Here is a 21130-nt window from a genome sequence, read left to right on the forward strand (position 1 = left end):
AGTCTCTCGTACCAAGCCCTAGGGGCTTGTTTTAAACCATAAAGAGCTTTAGTTAATTTAAACACATGATTATGGAGGCTATTATTTTCAAATCCAAGAGGTTGTTCAACATAAACTTCTTCAGAAATAAAGCCGTTAAGAAAAGCGCTTTTAACATCCATTTGAAACAACTTCAAATTATTACTACTAGCATAGGCAAGGAGTATCCTTATGACTTCTAATCGAGCCACAGGAACAAAGGTTTCTTCATAATCAATACCTTCTTCTTGGTTGAAACCTTTGACCACTAATTTAGTACCAATAACTAAATGATCATTTGGCCTAGGAACAAGCTTTCATACCTCATTTCTCTCAAATTAATTTAATTCATCTTGCATTGTGATAATTCATGAATCATCTTTCATGGCTTTGTCAATACATTTAGGTTTAATTTGGGAGAGAAAAGCGGCGTTGGTACAAAAATTTTTAAGAGAAGAACATATCTGAACCCCCTTTGATGTGTCTCCTAAGATTAGCTCCTTAGGATGAGCATCTACATATTTTCAATCCTTGGGTAAGGATGTTTCGGAAGTGGATGCATCCAAGTTGCTAGTTGGAGAAGGGGTTTCATTTAAATTTAAAGAATCGAAGTTAATATCATCATCAAAATCATTTTTCTTGATTTCGAAAATCTCATTGAAAATAACATGAATGGATTCTTCAATAATTAAAGTTCTTTTATTGAAGATACGAAAAGCTTTAGAAACTGAAGAATAACCAAAAAAAATTTCTTTATCGGATTTAGCATCAAAATTTTCTAAGGCATCTTTTTCATTTAAGATGAAACACTTACACCCTAAAACTTTAAAATATGAAACATTAGGTTTTTTGTTGTTCCACAACTCATAGGGAGTTTTGGTGAGTAGGGGTCTTACTAGAACTCTATTCAAAATATAGCATGCAGTGTTTACGGCTTCGACCCAAAAATATTTGGGTAGGATATGTTCATTTAACATGGTTCTTGCCATTTCTTGTAAGTTTCTATTTTTTCTTTCTACTACTCCATTTTGTTGAGAATTTCTTGGAGTAGAGAAGTTGTGGTTGTATCCATTAAGTTCACAAAATTCTTGGAAATCATGGTTTTGAAATTCACCACCGTGATCACTTCTAATTGATAAAATCATAGAACCCTTTTCATTTTGAACAAGTTTACAAAACTTGTTAAAATATCTAAAGCATTCATTTTTGTGTTTTAAGAAGTAAGTCCATTTGTATCTATTATAGTCATCTACAATGACGAAGACGTATTTGCTACCTCCTAGGCTTGATGTAGAGATTGGTCCGAACAAGTCCATATGGATCAATTGCAAGGGTCAAGAGGTGCTTATTTGATTCTTAGATTTGAAACTACCTTTAATTTGTTTACCTAATTGATAAGCATCACATACATTATCTTTAATGAACTTGATATGAGGAATTCCTCTTACAAGTTTTTTGGATGATATTTGAGTGATTAGTTTTATACTAGCGTGACCTAATCTTCTATGTCATAGCCAAGCATCCTCATTTAAAACCGAGAAACACATTTCATTACACAAATCATTGATGTCAATGGTGTATACGTTATTTTGTTTTAATGTAATCATAGATGTGTTGTTTGGTGGTTTTTCAATGATGCAAGCATTAGATTCGAATTTGACAATATATCCTTTATCACATAATTGACTAATGCTCAAGAGGTTATATTTTAAACCATCAACTAACAAAACATCTTCAATAAAGAAGTTGGATTTGTTACCTATGGTTCCTTTGCCAATGATTTTACCCTTGTTATTGTCTCCGAAGGTGACATAGCCTTCGTCTATGCTAGTGAGCTTAGAGAATTGAGATTGATCTCCGGTCATATGCCTTGAGCATCCACTATCAATGTACCATCTCTTGCTCCTAGCTTGTGATGGTGTATGGCTCTACAAGAAAGGATAATTTTTAGGTACCCATTTACTTTTGGGTGCCTCAAGAATTGATCTACATTGTTTATCATGTTGCACAGAGTTTATCATGGTTCCTTTAGGAACCCAAATTAATTTGTTCGTACTAATTTTCTTGAATGGACAATAATGCATTTTGTGTCCATGTTTGCAACAAAAGTTGCATTTGCTTTGGTGTCGAACATGTAGGATGGGGCCTTTTATGAAGGTGGTTGGATTTTGGTAAGGATTTCTCACAAATCCGATTCCACTTCTTTTAGGAATGTGACCCTTGTTTGTAAGGATCATGTTCAAAGACTTGCTACTAACCTCGAATTTCTTCATGGTGTCCTTAAGTAGCAAGTTTTCCTTTTAGATAATTTATATATCATGGCATTTTATACAAGAACCTATACTATCATGATATTCAGTTTTTAACTTATCGAAATTACAAGTAAGACTATCATGCTCCTTTTTTAGTAATTTATATTTTCTACTAATAATCTTGCATTCATCAAATAAGTCATGGAAGGTATTTAATAACTCATCAAATGATAAATTTACATCAATTAAATTTGTTACCTCCTCTCCGATGGCCATTAAGGCGTAATGAGCAACTTGCTCGGTGTTGGACTCCTCTTCTTCGGACATGCTTAAGTCATCCCACGTTGCTTTGAGCACCTTTTTCTTTGATGTTCTCTTTTTGGCTTGGGGACAATCACTTTTGTAGTGTCCCGGCTTTTTGCACTTGTAGCAAATAACTTGATCCTTTTTTGTTTCAAGTTTATTTTTTGTATCATTTTTAAACTTGTTTCTCTTAATGAATTTTTTGAATTTCCTTGTTAGAAGTGTCAAGTCATTGTCACAGTCCTCATCACTTGAGTTTTCTCTCAAGTGGTCATCTAAAGTTCTAAGTGACATATCCTTCCTATTCTTTGGAAGGATGTCTTCTTGCTCTTCATGAGCCTTGCATGTCATTTCATAGGTCATTAATGACCCGATTAGTTCTTCAAGAGGGAAGTTGTTTAAATCTTTAGCCTCTTGAATAGTAGTGACTTTAGGGTCCCAACTCTTAGGAAGGGATCTTAGAATCTTATTTACGAGCTCAAAATCTGAAAAACTTTTGTCGAGTCCTTTTAGACCATTGATGACATCTGTGAAACGGGTATACATGTTGCCAATAGTCTCGCTCGGTTTCATTCGAAAAAGTTCGAAAGAGTGTATCAAAAGATTGATTTTTGACTTTTTCACTCTACTTGTGCCTTCGTGAGTCACTTCGAGTATATGCCAATTATCAAACGCGGTTTCACAAACCGAAACACGATTAAACTCATTTTTATCAAGCGCACAAAATAAGACATTCATAACCTTTGCATTAAGAGCGAAAGTCTTCTTCTCCAATTCATTCCAATCGATCATTGGAAGAGAAAACTTCGAAAATCCATTTTCGACAAGATTCCAAAGTTCAAAATCCATTGAAATAAGGAAGATCCTCATTCGGGTCTTCCAATAGGTGTAGTCCATCCCATTGAACATGGGTGGATGTGTAATAGAATGGCCCTCTTTGTTTCCGGCGTATGCCATCTCTCTTGGGTTTTAATCCATTTGAGAGTTAACCCCGCTCTGATACCAATTGTTAGAATCAAGAGCACTAAGAGGGGGGGGGGTGAATTAGTGCAGCGAAAAACTTTCGATGATTAAAACTGCGTTCGTACGATAATAGCGATTTCGGTATAAAAGTCGATTCGTAAATCATTTTAACTTGTGATCAAGCAAGATGCAGTTAAAGCAAGTCTATGAAGGCAGTTTGTAGTTATGATGAAAATTAGAATGTAAGCGTAAACTGAAATATGATATTCGTACGATAAAACTGATTTACGTCTAAACGCCGATTCGGAAAATACTAAACTTTGAAACATGATCATAAATGCGCAGAAGGCAATAAGCTATTGAGGAGGTTTGTAGTAAAGATAATATGCTCAAAGTAAATGCAAACCAAGATTTAGAGTGGTTCGGTCAATCTTGACCTACATCCACTTTTGGCTTCCTCCACCGACGAGATCACTGACGTCCACTAGAGGCCTTCCTTCAATAGGCGAAGGCCAACCACCTTTTTACAGTTTCACTCCTTTTGACGGGCTTAGGAGTCAACCCTTACAAAATTTTCTTTCCTCTTTTGATAGATCAAAACTTGGAAGAAAAGAGGAAGGAAAACTTTTAACTCATACAACACTTTTGAGCTCTAAAAATCACATAGTAAGATCAGGATTTCAGTGGTTTTTGGTTACTCTTTCATTGCTGAAAGGGTGGGGTATTTATAGGCCCCAATCCAGTTTGAATTCCGAGCTCAAAACTGTCAATTCCCAGAATTTCGGGGTCTGGCAGTTGCACCACCTGACTGGGGCAATTGCACTTCCTAGCAAAGCTCGAAGACTGAGCCTCTGGGTGGTGTCACCTCTTGTCAAGGGCGATTGCACTTCCTGCTAGAGCTCGGAGACCGAGCTCAAGCGGTTGCACCTTTGTCAAAGGCGGTTGCACCGCCCAACCAGAGCTTGGAGACTGAGCCCTGGGCGGTGCCACTACCGGCCCAAGCGATGCCACCTCTAGCCAAGTAATCTGGGTCCGAATGGGCTGATCCATTCGGCCCAATTTAGGTCTGTCAAGGGCCCAATTGCCCCAAGATTAAGTTAATTGGATCACCTCTCATTTCTAACTTAATCATCATGCTAACTACGAATTTCTTAAGACATTTACTGTAACTTGCTCCGGTGCGTCAATCGCTTCTTCCGGCGAGCTTCCGTCGATTATCCGATGAACCCTCAGTGATGCTCCTATGGACTTCTGGCAAACTCCTGGACTTGCGACGATCCACTTGGCAAGTTCCGACGAGCTTCTTTGGCAAGCTCCTGGACTTCTCGGATTTGTTCCCGTAAAACCTCCGACGACCATCCGAACTTTCGTCGAATTCTTGAACCCCCAACGTGATCATAGTCTTGACTCCAGCGCAACTCCTGCTGCATGTCTTACTTTCATCGTAGTTAATTCTGTACACTTATCTCAACATATGGATTAGATAACAAATGACAATTGACATCATCATCAAAATCTGAGATTCAACAGATAGAGCTCCCAAACATGGGAGATGTTAGCGTTAGGAACGAGTTGACACTAAGATAGGGGGGGCGAATTAGTGCAACGGAAAGATTACGTCAGTTTAAAAAATCTTTTTTCGATTAAAATCGATTTTGACGAAATTCATTTCAAAGAGATATTAACTTTGAAATTATATTCATAAGCATAATGGAAGTAAAGCAAGTAAATAGTTTGCAGTGAAGGTAAATAGCAAGAATAGAAATGCAAACCAAGTTTTTAGAGTGGTTCAGTTGCCATAACCTACATCCACTTCGTCGATTCCCCTTCCGTCGAGGCCACCGGCATCTGCTAATGATCTTCCTTTAATAGGCAAAGATTAACCTCCTTCTTACAACTCTATTCTCCTTTTGTAGGCTCAGGAGAGAACCTTTACACCCCCTTTTTACAAAGCTTCCCTCACACTCTCCCTTAGAATGGTCTCTAAACTTTAGGAGGAGAGACTCTATACTTTACAAGGGTTTTCAACTCTAGAAACAGAGTTTTTGTTCACTTTTCTTGCTTCTCCATGCTGGAATAGCTAGGTATTTATATACCCCAAATGGCTTCAAAAATAGAGCCAAAATTTAAATTCCTTAAATTTCAAGGTACGGGCGGTACCACCACCTATAGTGACACTGGGCGGTACCACCGCCCAGTCTGGCGGTATCATCACTTGACATAGTCTCAGAGATTGTGTCACGATGATTTCACTTATTTGGTCATTGTTTGGTCCTTTCTCTTAGCCCAACATAGCCCAAACTTAGCCCAACTATCCCCTAATTGGGTTGGTACAATTCTAATCCCAATTATGTGCTAACTATGAATTTTAAGACATTTAATAAGTTAAACAAAGTCTGTAAGTCTAGGTTTCTTCCGATGAGCTTCCGGCGATCTTCCGACGAACTTCCGATGATCTCTCGGTAATATTCCAATAGACTACCGTCAAACTCCTGGACTTCACGTTGATCTTCTTGGCGAGTTTCGATAAGCTTCTTTAGCAAGTTCCTGGACTTCTCAATCAGTTACGGTAGAACGTTCGATAAACGTCCGAACTTTCGACAAACTCTCGAACTCCCAACGAAATTACGTTCTTGACTCTGGGACTTCATTTTGCTTTATACCTTTCTATCATAGTTAATTCTGCACATGTAAAACATATTTCGATCTAGACAATTATTACGAAGCATGAATCATATTGTCTAGCATGTCATTGGTCTATCGACGCTTCGTTCAATTCTTTAGCGTATCGTCCTCTCTTGCGGCCTATTGCCCAATTGGCCAGTTGATCTCCGTAACTTTGATATCCTTGGTGCAATATCCGTTCTTCTTGGCCCGATGCCCGAAACCATGGCCCAAAGCCTTCTATTGATACAGGACCGATCCTCCGTCTTGACGTCTAATCTTCTGACATATTTTCCTCCAGCTCAATATGATTCTTCCTGCTTTAATTGTCTTATCCTGATCGAAGCTTCCTGCATCACTCAAAATATCGATTAAATCATAAATACTATCAATTGGTTTCATCATCAAAATTTGAGATTTAATAATCTCCCCCTTTTTGATGATGACAACCAATTGATGACGGAGTTAACCTTAACTCCCCCTATCAATATGCCATATTGATAGAACCTTGAATTCAAGTTGAATTCAAGTCATTATAAATTTCATCATAAATATTTACAACATGTCATCATGCATAACATAATTATACTTCTCCCCCTTTGTCATCAACAAAAAGGAGAAGTTCCAACTATCCAGTATTTGAGATATAAGTTCAAATCATTGTATAAAAAATATAATATTAAATTTTATCATTATGCAATTTATAAGCTAGAAAATTTAGCAAGTATTACATCATGCAAGCTATCAAGTTTTGGATATGTAAGGCAGTACGATAGCAAGTTTACAATATACAAGCTAGCAAAAATTTCGAAAGCAAATGCAAGATAACTTTCTTGTTGAAATGTGTAAGCTAATGATTCTTGCTTCCTATTGCAATTTGCAAGTTGCAAGTTTTGCTTCTTGAGATTGGCAAGATAGTGATGTTCAAGATAACAAGCTCTTTCTTCACTTTTGAGAAGTGTCATTTTTGCTTCCTTTGCAAAGTGCAAGCTAACAAAATTTTATATTATTTTACAACATTCAAGCTAACAATTTGGCAAGAAGTATGAAGGCTAGCAAGTTTTTGAAAAATAATGCAAGATAACAAGCTAGCAAGATACAATGTTTTACATGAAGCAAGCTACATGAAGTACGTTTGCATCTTCTCTTTAGATGTGCAAGCAAACAAGCAAGTTTTTGCATCTTCTTAACTTGTGCAAGCTAGCTATCTCCCCCTTTTTATTGTCAAAAAGAAGGGAAGAATACAATTTTGTATCTCTTTTTCTTTTATAATAATTTTTAAATCATGATAAAGATGAATAATCAAAGATGAAAAATCAAGTTATGAATGTCAAAACAATTTTTCATCATGAATATTTTATCATTGCATGCATCATTATCATAAGTTGAAGTATTGCATGCATAATATCAAATCATCATTCATAATTACATTAATGTTTCAATCATTATTTCAATATGTTTATGCATCATTATAGTTTCAATTTACAATATGCACAATTTTAAAACTTTACATATCATCCTTACTCTATGCATGATGCTAAAAATAAATCAATCATTATATCATATATGATACTTATAAGCTAGCAAATTTATATCATTTTAGAGCATCAAAATAATATCATGAGTATTTCATGCATTCATATCATCAATGTTTCAATCATTATTTCAATCATCAAAAATGAAAGATCAAGTCTAAAATTCGAGAAATCAAGAGAAACCATGATCTATTTTAACAAATCTCCTCTTAAATAATTAACGAAAAGAACTCTTAGGAGATCATGATATAGGTAAAATTCATTTAATCTTGTAGGAGAACAAGACCTCAATTCATGCATATAAAATATTATGATTCACATAGAAAATCTCTTCTTTAGTAAAATACCAAGAAAAATCATAAGAGTACAAAGAAGAGATCTTGATTAAAAAAAATATCTCAAGTAATTCCAATAAACCAAGATCATGATTTTGATAAAACTTATTCAAATTCAGATCGTCAAAATTATCAACATCTTTTCAAGAAAATTCAATGAAGACAACGTAAATAGATTCTCATGAGAACTCGATTCATGCATAATGTCTCAATTTTCCATGAATGTCATAAGACATGATTTATTTCAACAAATCTCTTCTTTTATAAGTGGATAAAAGAAACATAGGAGATCTTGATTCGTGTATAAGAAATCTTAAGTTATAAATTTTAAAAAATCAAGATAAAACTCATTTAAATTCAAATCATCAAATCAAGATCATTTTCAAGAGATTAGAGGTATATTCATCACTAAGAATCACTTATTAAAAAATCAAAAAGCTTTAGGGGTATATTCAAGAAAAATATGCATTCCCCCTTTTTATTTTAATCTAAGTGATTTGATTTCATAAAAGCATGCCTTTGTCTTTTTATGCCAAACAAAAATATGCATCAACATTTAAAGTCAAAAAAGAACTTTCATAACGGCAAAGATCTATAATCCATAAATCACCCAAAAATCATTATTACTTCAAATCATCATGCATAATTTTGAAAGATAAACTCATTAAGCAGGATATCAAATCATTACTTCAAATCAAATATGATTTCATGAATCATAGATCATCTTCAATTAAAATTGAGAAATAATATGATTAATCAACATAATACACATTAATGCTTCTTAAAAATATATATAGGATTATCATTAGATTTAAGTCTAACATATTTGTTCATTTATCATAAAACATATAATTTTTATGATCATTTTCAAAATTACTAGAAAGATAAGCATGATCCCAATTTTTTAGCATTTTCATTATATTATTAAACATGTAATTTTCAAGAAAAATAATTTTTCTAAACTAAAATAACTAATGAAAAATATTATGTAATTTTGAAATAAGACAAAGGGGTTTTGGTTACCTCATTGTAGAAAGCCGTTAAGGCGTAGTTTGCCACCTCACCTTTGTTGATTTTCTTCTTATCTTTGGATGAGTTCAATTCGTCCAAAATCGTCTTCTTCTTCTTTTTAAGTTCATTTTTAATTTTCGATTCTTGTTTTAAAAATTTCATGAGGAGTTCAAGTTCACCATCACTTGAGCTTATGCTCGAGTGGTCTTCAATTGTTCTAAGTCTGAAATCATTCATATTCTTTGGAAGGTGATTCTCAAGTTCTTTACGTGTATTGCATGTCATTTCATAGGTTCTTTAATTGGTAAATTATTTAATTTTTTTATTCTTGAATAGCCATTACTTTTGAATCCCAACTCTTATTAAGAGAACGTAAAATCTTATTTACAAGTTCAAAATCCGAAAAACTTCTATAAGTGCTTTTAAACCGTTGTTGACATCCGTAGAACGGGTGTACATGTCAATAATGGTTTCACTTAGCTTTATTCGAAAAAGTTCAAAATCATACATTAAAAAGTTGATTTTTGAATCTTTAACTTTGCTAGTTTCTTCATGTGTGATTTCGAGAGTGTGTCATATATCGAAAGTCGTTTCGCAAGTAAAAACTCGACTAAACTTAGTTTTTTCCAAAGCGCAAAATAGAGCATTTATAGCTCTGGCATTTAAGGAAAAAGTCTTCTTCTCTAAATCATTCCAATGGTTCATTGGAAGAGAAGACCTTCGAAAACCACTTTCGACAATATTCCATAAGTTTAAATTCAAAGAAAGCAAGAAAACTCTCATTCGAGTTTTTCAATATGTGTAGTCCGTCCCATTGAACAAGAGAGGACGAATGAGAGAGTGATCCTCTTGAAAGCCAAAAGAGTCATTTCTCTTAGGTGTTAAACTAAATGAAAAATCATGAGGCTCTGATATCAACTGTTAGGAATGAGTCGGCACTAAGAGAAAGGGGTGAATTGGTGAAGCGGAAAGATTATGTCAGTTTAAACAATCTTTATTTGATTAAAACCAATTTCGATGAAATTCATTTCAAAGAGATATTAACTTAGAAATCGTATTCATAAGCGTAATGGAAGTAAAGCAAGTAAGTAGTTTGTAGTGAAGGTAAATAGCAAGAATAGAAATGCAAATCAAGTTTTTATAGTATTTCGGTCACCATGACCTACATCCACTCCGCCAATTTCCATTCTGTCAAGGCCACTAGCATCCACTAATGATCTTCCTTTAATAAACAAATATCAACCTCCTTACAACTCCATTCTCCTGTTGCAGGCTTAAGAGAGAACCTTTACACCCCTTTTTTACAAAGCTTCCCTCATACTCTCCCTTAGAATGATCTCTAAACTTTAGGATGAGGGACTCTATACTTTACAAGGGTTTTCAACTCTAGAATCATAGAGATTTTGTTCACTTTTCTTGCTTCTCCATCAAGAATAGCTAGGATATTTATAGACCCCAAATGGCTTCAAAAATAGAGCCAAAATTTAAATCCTTGAAATTTTAGGGTATGGATGGTACCATCACTTGCAATCTGACACTGGGTGGTACCACCGCCCAGTCTGGCGATACTATCACTTAGAAGACTGTGTCTGGGCGGTACCACCACCTGACACTGTCTTGGAGATTGTGCCACGATGATTTCACTTGTTTGGTCACTATTTGGACCTTTCTCTTAGCCCAACACAGCCCAAACTTAGCCCAATTGTCCCCTAATTGGGTTGGCCCAATTCTAATCCAATTATATGCTAACTATGAATTTTAAGATATTTAGTAAGCTAAACAAAGTCCGTAAGTCTAGGCTTCTTCCAGCAAGCTTCCGGCAATCTTCCGATGAACTTCCGACGATCTCTCGGCAATATTCCAATGGACTCCCAGCAAGCTCCTGGACTTCACATCAATCTTCTTGGTGAGATCCAATAAGCTTCTTCAGTAAGCTCTTGGACTTCTCAATCAGTTTCGGTAGAACTTTCGACAAACGTTCGGACTTCCGACGAACTCTCGAACTCCCAACGAAATCGCGTTCTTGACTCCCAGGCTTCATTTTGCTTTATGCCTTTCTATCATAGTTAATCCTGCACACATAAAACACATTTTGATCTAGACAATTATTACTAAGCATGAATCATGTTTTCTGGCATGTCATTGGTCCATCGACACTTCGTTAATTCTTCGGTGCATCGTCCTCTCTTGTGGCCTATTACCCAATCGGCCAGTTGACCTCCGCAACTCTGATATCCTTAGTAAAATATCCACTCTTCTTGGCCCAAAGCCCGAAACTATGGCCTGAAACCTTCTGTCGATAAGTCGACTGATCCTCCAGCTCGACATCCAATCTTCTGACATATTTTCCTCCGACCCAACATGATTCTTCCTGCTTTAATTGTCTCATCCTAATCGAAGTTTCCTGCGTCACTCAAAACACAAATTAAATCATAAATACAATCAATTGGTTTCATCATCAAAATCTGAGATTCAATAGTTAGGATTGTAAAGGCACTAAGAGGGGGGGTGAATTAGTCTTTCAAAATAAAGTTTCGATTTGAAAAATTTTGATTGAAAGATACATATCGAAAATGCGTTTAACTTAGAATGTGAGTAAGGGTAGTGAGTAACTAAATCAGTTAGTAATAGCAAGGAAAGGCATAAAGAGAAATGCAGACCAAATTTATAGTGGTTCGGTTATCCCAACCTACGTCCACTCCCGATTCCTCTTCCCTCGAGGTCATCAGCTTTCACTACCGATCTTCTTTTCAATGGGTGAAGATCAACTACCCTTGTTATAACTCTTTCTCTTTTTGACGAGAGAACCTTCACACATCTCTTTTATAAGAAAACCTCACAACTCCCCTGGAATGACCTCTAAATTTAAAGAGGAAGAGACTCAATACTTTTCAAGATAGTTTACACAGTTCAAATCATAAGGTTTTCGTATTTTCACTAAGTAAGCATGAGTGGGGTATTTATAAACCCCAAATGGCTTAAAAAATCAAGTCAAAAATTTAAATCCCCGAGTTTTGAGATACTGGAGGTACTACCACCTACACCGGGTGGTACTACTATCGTACAGAGCCTGAGAACTTGAGCTCTAATGGCACTACCACCTGACAAAGCTTGGGAACATGGGCTCTGGCGGTACCACCTCTTGCTTGGGCGATACTACCATCGGGATTTCTGAAAAAGTATAAACTATGCTTTCCAGCTCTCAAGCGGTACCGCTGCTTCGACTTGGCAGTACCACCACCCTGCCTAACTCCAGGTCACTGAATTAGCCTTCTAACAGGCCTAATTAGACCCTAGTTCAAGCCTAATGGGCTCTTAATTAAGTTGACATGGTTACACCCCAAAACTAATTCAATTAGACTCTAAAAGACTACGATCAAGACTTAACAACTCTAATTATAATTATGAAGCCTTCAATACATTATCCTGCATTTCATCTATTCATCTGGCACTTCATCTGAATCTCTAACGTATCATCCTTTCCTTCGGTATATTTCCTGATCCATCAATATATTGACCTCTCATAACATCTAATCTTCTTGGCGCAATACCTGATCCTTCTAGCCCGATATCCAATCTCTAACATGATGCTCTTCGGCCCAACATTTAATTCTCCTGCTTCAATGATTTGTCTTTTAATGGTTCAAGTCCATGATGGAAGTTTCCCCTGCATCACTTATCTCAAACATTTATTAGCCCATAAACTCATTAATTGATTTCATCATCAATGAGATTCAATAGGAGACCTATGTTTGATGGTCATCCAGAAATAGATGGACCATATTATGTTATGATCCCACTTCACCCTCTTTGTTTTTGATACGATATCCAAAGTATTGTTTATAAGTTTCTAATGTACATTTTGGATAAAAATAAAATAAATGCAATGTCAAATATGATATTTGAGCTTGTGTTTTTTATTTATTGATTGATATGCTCTAAAATATTTCATACGCTATTGATATGCTTCGAAATATTTTTTACGTCATTGATGAGTGCCTAAATATTTTTTACTCAAATGATATGCTCCAAAATTACTCTTTACTCCATTGTTATCAATAAAACATATTTCGAATAAAATGATATTTGTGATTCTATATATAATGAATGATATATATGAGATTTTGTATCTCTATCTTATGATTTTGATATCAAAGTTGTTTGAACTATCATCTCTTGTCATAGATATGTTAGTCACTTGTTGAGTTTTATAGCTTATCCTATTACTATATAAATTTTATAAGTTAGTTCGTCATGAAAATATTTGAATTGAGCTGAGATAATAAAAAATTATTCAGATTTTAGGTAAATCTTTGTGGATTGTTATGTTATTATTGTATAAGTACATTTTACAAAATATTATCAACAAATCTAAATTGATGTATCTTATAAACTTTGAAAAGACATTTTATGTTTGAGATTTTAGAATGTTAAATTTAGTTTTATGATAATATGAACTTGTTGTGGTTATATAGATTCTCATACGGATGACTTTGAAAAGACATTTTATGTTTGAGATTTTAGAATGTTAAATTTAGTTTTATGATAATATGAACTTGTTGTGGTTATATAGATTCTCATACTGATGAATTTATAAGCGTGGCTAATGTTTGGTTGAGTTGACTTTAAGTTTTATGAATTATTGTCGTAATGTATGATTATAAACTATGGATATGAATAATGTTTGAATGTTTTTCATTGTCCTCAAATGTTAGAACTTAAGAATATTAATTTAAATCTTAAATTTATATTATAGTTGAATTATAATATTCTTGATTTAAGATTAGTTGTTTACTATAGTATTCAATTTACAGATAAATAAATGTGTGTAACTAGTGATCACAGCTTTTGAATAAAAGGATAGATAGGCCACACTGTCCATGGGTGCTTTTAAGTTTATAGATTTCCGAAAATTTTAAAGATGCAGAGATTGTTTTCCTCGTTTTAATTTGAAATTAAAAAAATAAAATTGCTGTTACAAAACATAGTAGAGAAGGAAATAGTTATTGAGCATATTAAAAAGCACTCTCAAAGTTCCTATATAGAGGTGGCTTATGGTCAAGTAATTTAAAGCCCTTCTTCAGAGAGTATAATTCAACCTGCTAAGCTAATAATATTCTGAAATAACCTGAAGACAAGGGAGCCGCCACCAGAAGCTTGAGGAGAATTATGATGGGATCAGACTCAAGGACCTGGTCAACGTCTTTCAGTCCAATTTGTTCCTTGGATAGCCAACCGTGTCTGGTAAAGGGAACTCTTGTGCTGATTGTTTAGCAAATTTTATTCATATAGTCAATCACAGTGGCATGATAGAAGCACCATAATTTTATCAGATAACGTCACCCTCTCAAGAAGCCACCATCTTGAATGTTTAGCCTGTACGAAGCTTCTGCAAGAAAAAAATATTTGTCCAGCCACAAAATCGGAAGATCTGACCACCTCATGAAACTACATCCGATATTTACATGGGATGTAATACATTTTTTCATTGACAGAGCTTTTGCCAACACAAATCATCTAGTAGCAGCTTGGAGCTACGATATTTCCAGTATTCCTTGCATCCAGCAGTAGCTATAGCTGAAATCAGAATTTTCTAAAAGACCATTCTTTGTGACTACAAATTTCTGTTATCTATTTGCATCTGTACTATTTCGTATTGTGCCTGCACAGAATTTTCATATAAGATCCTATTATCTGTTTCCTAAAACAACATCCATTACCAGTCTTTACAAATGAATCTCCACTTACTTTCCCTGGAGATATAGCTTTACTCCAAAGTAATCTCGTCTAGCAAATCTTGTGCTTCCATCAAAAGTGACCCATAAATAATCTTACCTGAAAGCGTACTTCCATTTACATCTTGGTAAATGAGGCCAACTGAAACAACCTAATTGTCCACAATCCAAGAATACCAGCCCCTTGTAATATTACTTTACCCAGCGAATGGAAGAACAAAAGATATAGCATCAGTGTTGACTAAATCATTGTATATTCCCCATGTGATATATGTACAGAGATAGTCGTCAACCTGGAAAATGTGAACAAACAATACAAAGCAAGCACTAGTAAGTTGAAACTACATCCACAGGTTGGCAGTCTCACTTCACTAGTTGATTTGTGCCATTCTTCTAAGAAGACCTTAAAATTGAGTAGTAGTCACAAGACAAGACCAATGGCTGAATGCGGTTTAACCAAAACTTAGTTTTAATACAATAGCATCAATTTACCACTTATGATAGTAGGTACAAACTCATTGAATCTTAGGTCAAAGCTTTTTTTATCTCCAGTCACAAGCTGGTCAAATGCCAACAATATTTCAGCACAAAACTGTCCAATGTCAATGCACCACCAGCATGCTGTTGGCATGCACTTATGCTTGGAACCTTAAAGGTTTCACTGGCCTGTAGGACTCCTATATAAACCATGATCCGAACCTAGTACCCCAATTAACACAACAAAAGAAACACTGTTTAACTAGGATCCACTTTGACTATCACTACTACTTTGATTGTATAATCATTCATAATACACGAATTAGCCACTGAAAAATGTCCATGAATTTTTGTCAAATAACCCCTTTAATGTCATCTAACAATACCAGGACACGAATTAGTAACTTGGATATATTTAGCCTTTGATTGCAATACCTGAAATGCGCAAGACCAAGTTACTGTAATCAACTCACCAATTCTTGAAAACAAACCAAACACACCATCCACCTACCTCCAGTGCAAGATTAAACAGAGAATAACACTTAACATACTGTTAATTGTCTCCAAGCAATTCTGTTCATCATAAAGCAAATATTGACCATAGATCTAAATATCAACCCAATACCGGCAAGTCATTGGATGTATATCGGGGACTAGACCAATATTACTCAGCTTAGTATCATTGAATAAATTAATAAAAATAAATTGATTTGTATGACTATTGATAACATATTAATAAAAAAGCAATCATGCTTTTAAATCACCTTGGTGAACTTTGAACCCAGAAAGACAGTATCGGGCAAATGTTGAGAAAACAAATGCTCATCTGGTGCGGCATACAAGAAAGGTACTGTAAGGATCCTATATCTCATGCAGGAACAGGGTTGCAGCTTCTCAAAAACAAAAACATTTCAGGTCAGACAAAACATTTACTAGTGCGCATCTCAAGTATATCCAGAGTGAAAAAAATTTAAAATAATGAACCTAATAAATTTAAGAAAAGCCTCAGATGTAGAAAGCAATCAGATTTTTTTTATTGCTTCAGAAAAAAAAGAGTGTTCCACAAGGCAAGCATATGGCAAGAGTCTTTAGAAAAGCAATAAGATAGCACCTTTGTAACAAATGCCAAATGCATAGTGCACCTCTAATAAATAGTCATATTAAACATTCATAGGATAATCTAATAAATTCACACACGTTAATGCCTCACTAGCCAACCCTCATTATCAATATGTCTAGATTAAATTCCAAAAGTGACTGTATTGCTCTATGAAGGAATAGCCCATCATTCTAGGCATTAATCTCAACAGCTAATATTATGAACAACATCAGCAGCAGCCATGATACCCTTTGTCAAGAATTAATATCAGCACCTCCAACCTTTTAAATATTTTCAAAAACAATTCTCAAGCAACCTCATTCATCTGATGTTAGTAGTTCCCATGATATAACATGCCATTGCTGGATTTTTTAGGATACTGGTTCTTCCATGAAACAGAAGCATGCCACTTAGAAGTTATGAGTCAAATGTTCTTCAATGGTTGATACCAAGGTTCGTAATTCCGTATCATATCGACGTATCGAGCTTGCTCGATACGGTATGATACCAGTGTACCAAGCAGTATGGTACACTCATAGCGTACCACTCGGTACGTATATATATATATATAAAGGAGGCATACGCTGCCTCGACGACGTCGCCTCCTTTTCTTCTCCTCGTCATGTCAAATGAGGAGAAGAAAGCGATCTTCTCCTTATCTACGGTAATCGACGAAGACATCGAAGGCCACAATACGAGCGGTATCATTCGGTATTGTGATCCTTGGTTGATACACACTCTAGCTTTACCTGAGATACCTATAACATTTCACTAACTAATTTTCCAGACCAATTTCTTGTACAAACTGATTCATTGCATGTAATAATTCCATGCACTTAGACATTCAGTTTCTCAATTAACAGTTCATATGTTCATGACACAACAAAATGTCCTTTAAGAACTAATAATCAGATACTTTTCAATAGTCAATGATTTTCTTGAAAACCTGAAAGAGCCTTGTTTGGTCATAAAATTGCATGTATTTTTTTGGGAGGATTTGTATCTTTAATAGCATAAATAAATCTTTCCCTCATGATTTGTCATTAATTTTCCATCATTCAGCATCAGATTAGATATGTGAGCAACGGTAGTCATCGTCCAAATCTTGATCGCACTGATAGTGATCATCCAAACTTAATCAGCTGAATCAGATCATGTCATGGTTCTTGTGATAATTCACCTCCACATGTTCTCTGGTTGAACCTATTTCAACTAGCTGCACAACTTGCACATTATTTTTGAAGTGGATCGGGGAAGAACAATTAGAAACAGAAAAAGCGTTGATGTACAACAGCATTCATCAAAATTCCAATGCGTGTAGAGTCAATCATCAAGATATCATAAATTATTTTTCAAAATCATTTATACCACATATTAAAGAATACTACCAAGATTTCAAATACCAGTCAGTGTAGTGTGTACCGGTTGGTATTTTATCAGTCCAACAGAGTACCAGTATCGAATCATATGGTCCAACACTAGTCAATATTGTATTTTTGTTGGTTTTTCTGACAATACCAAACAATACAAGTCAGTATACCATCCAGTACACTAGAACCATACTGGTGTGGTAGATTATCAAAATTGGTACCAGACTGAGATTTAAAACCTTGAATCCTACCGTTTATCAAATAATTAAAGCATTTATTATTAGAAATAAAAGCAGACTGGACAACATCTAACAATGTCTACATAGTGAAATGGCTCCTCTTATGAATTTATGAAAGAAAACTCCAAAAGATGGAGCAATTTATACAGCACAAATATTGTCAGATGCATCACAAGGATGTGATGGTGTATATCTGACATGATTTGATGCAACTAGGTTTAGATTAGGTGTAGTTTAATTTTCATCTACACAAGACCTGATCTATAATAGATTTAAGATAAGTTTTCTATCATCTAAACTCTTATGATATCATCTATAGAGATAGTTTAGGGGTACACAAAGGATACATCATATGTTTCTATCCACTAGTCCAAAATACTTTAACGAAAAAAAATCTTACATATACTCAGTTTTGTCAAAAAATCAGGGTTGACTACATGCTAAAAAGAATGACCCTTGATCAGTAATGATTATAGTGCAGCAGAAGTTATGGGAACTGTTAGGAGATTAAAAAATGTGACATGCCTGATATTATAAAAATAAAAATAAAAAAAACACTGCTTTCACTTCTCTTCTTTTTCCGCTTTAATCTTTATCTTCCTTATCACTCTTCTATAACCAGTTTTTCCTTCATCTTTACCTGTGGAAACTACGCCAGCATTAATTTAGCAAGATGATCAATAAGTCACTTGTTCCCTTCACTGCTAATAGCATGAACTTACAACAATAGTGTGAAATTAAAATGCAATTGATCTTGGACTGCAATAAGTTCACAGGATATGCTTAAAAGCTAAAACAATAGTATGGATATCAAACAATTCATGCATCTGAACATGGAGAACATCCAGTTCAATATCTCTTTCCAACAGAATTACATGGCACTTTAAGATGTGCACATAACAAGTAACTCAAATTTGCTGGTAACCTAAACAAATTTAAATTAAAAATCAAGAGTTGATTTCAGATTTTAATTAATTTTGCACACAAATTACGACTCAAATTGTTAAGATCTAGTGTGGTGTATAAAATCTACAAATACATGCCCCTAATCAAACCTACATAAAATCTTGTGGCAATTAAACAAGAAATTCCATGAACAAAGCACATATCTTTCATGTTCCAGGAATCATATAGTAGTAGAATAAAGTCATGACAAAAAGAAAAGGTAAGAAAGTTGATTTAGTTCTTATCCAATATTATTGTCAGTAAACAGGCACATGTATCATCACTCAGTTATGAACTGGCACAACAGATCCCTTTGACATGCTTCTTCAGGAACAATGTGTTTTCAGTTTCCATATAGACACACAAGTTCCCTATAACATTATTTCAGTGACTATTTAGTTATCAATTCAGTGAACAGTTGGTAATAATACAAGGAGACTAAATGTAAAGTTGTTGCTGCCCAATGCCTGTTTCAGTAAAAAACTAAGCACAAAAAAGTACAAGAATCATACCATTCATTTAAATTTTGCTGGCGTGATTACAAGAATCCATTGGTCTAAGAGATAATATCACAACAAATTAAGGTGCCTACTTTTCACCGAACACATGTTTCATTGTAGATGGACAAGACAAGAAGGAACAACTCCTTGTATAACTTTGCTTTTTTCACCCCAAAACTCAGTCATTTCCATAGAATAGAAAGGGATGATATTGCAAAATAAGTTGGCGTAGTTTACATCAAATAAATGTTCAGGTAGGGAATGAGCTTTAACCGAATGAAGAATCCATTCCACCCATTTATCTTCTTGATCCCAAAATTTAGCAGATTAGGTAAAAAATTGTGTAACAGAGAAGGAGATCCTACCTAACAACCACTTCATTCCAAAACAACTTTAGCACCTATCTCCTTCATCTTCTCCACGATCTTCTCCGCATCCTCCTTGGGCACCCCCTTCTTCAGCACGGCTGGGGCCTTTTCCACGAGCTCCTTGGCCTCCTTCAGCCCCAGGTCCGTGAAGGTCCTCACTTCCTTGATGATCTTGATCTTGGCGGCCGCGTCGAAGCTCTCCAGCTTCAGATCGAACGCCGTCTTCTCCTCCTTCTCCTCAGGCGCCGCACCGGCGGCACCGGCGGGTCCAGGGAAGCCGGCGGCGGCACCCATGCCGGGGGTCATGATGGCCATGACCGGCATCTGCTCGACGCCCAGCCGGGTCCGGAGGGCCTCCGTGAGATCGGCGACCTCGAGGAGGGAAAGGCGGGAGATCTCGTCGACGATGGCGGAGACCCGCTCGGTGGGCTGGTGGGGGGCCGATGCGGTAGAGAGGTGGGCAGAAGCGACCGGACGGAGACATGGCGGACGGAGGGAGGGAGGCCATGCGCTCGAGAAAGCGGGGCGGAGGAGAGAGTGGGATCGCCTCATGAGAGAGAGAGAGAGAGAGAGAGAGAGAAACGGGCAAGGAGAGAAAAGAAGAGAAAAGTGTCTAAAAGCGCCAAAGGTTGGGGTTTTGGGAATCTCAGTAACGCCGCTTCAATGCAGCACAAGGAATCGGAGCGTTAAGATGGACACGAATATTACGATATTAATAAGTTTTAAATCAAAAAATAAAACAAACTATTTTATTTTATATCATTGGAATTATTTTTAGATAATTTACCAAAAAGATCTAGTATTTAGTTTTTACTGGGTACTGTTGATCGAAATATTCTCATTAAATCTTGTAAATTATTTTTTTCTTGTTTGACTTGATTTTTTAGAACTGAATTAATTTTTTTTTAAAATGAATCGGATCAAAATGATTTAACTAAACATTAACTATTTAATTTAATTTAAATAAACCTAGATTATCCATGAATTTTTTAAATTACCATCTTTACTTTGTCTCCTTCGGCTTTCGCCTTCTCATTTTCACTCTTGGTTTTCTCCTCTTCTCGCCTCATCCGCCTCCAATTTCACTTTTGCCTTCTCCTCTCCCTCTCCCTTATCCACCTTCGTCACTTCCTCCTCCTTAAGAATGTCAACAGTGGGATAGAAAATGCTTCTATCATGTTTGTCCTCATCTCATCCCTATCGCATTCCCTATTTAAATATAACAGGGGCTAGTAATCTACGAATTCTCCATATCCTATTTAATTAAAATTATTTATTTATTAAAAAATAAAATTACTATCAAATCTAGCTAATAA

The 21130-nt window shown here is 35.5% G+C and overlaps 1 protein-coding gene across 1 annotated transcript; it reads right to left on the bottom strand.

Annotated features, from left to right (window-relative positions):
- Positions 1-19444: 19444 nt before the first annotated feature.
- Positions 19445-20467, bottom strand: LOC135616180 (uncharacterized). The gene has a single exon (XM_065115368.1). It carries the CDS (start codon positions 20364-20366, stop codon positions 19824-19826), a length of 543 nt encoding a protein of 180 aa, XP_064971440.1. The 5' UTR covers positions 20367-20467; the 3' UTR covers positions 19445-19823.
- Positions 20468-21130: the final 663 nt, after the last annotated feature.

Source organism: Musa acuminata, chromosome BXJ2-7, assembly GCF_036884655.1.
Source record: "Musa acuminata AAA Group cultivar baxijiao chromosome BXJ2-7, Cavendish_Baxijiao_AAA, whole genome shotgun sequence".
NCBI classification, from domain to species: Eukaryota; Viridiplantae; Streptophyta; class Magnoliopsida; order Zingiberales; family Musaceae; genus Musa; species Musa acuminata.

Bases quoted from the DNA above. Each gene is read 5' to 3' on its own strand.
- LOC135616180 (XM_065115368.1), bottom strand. From the start codon at position 20,366: ATGAGGCGATCCCACTCTCTCCTCCGCCCCGCTTTCTCGAGCGCATGG.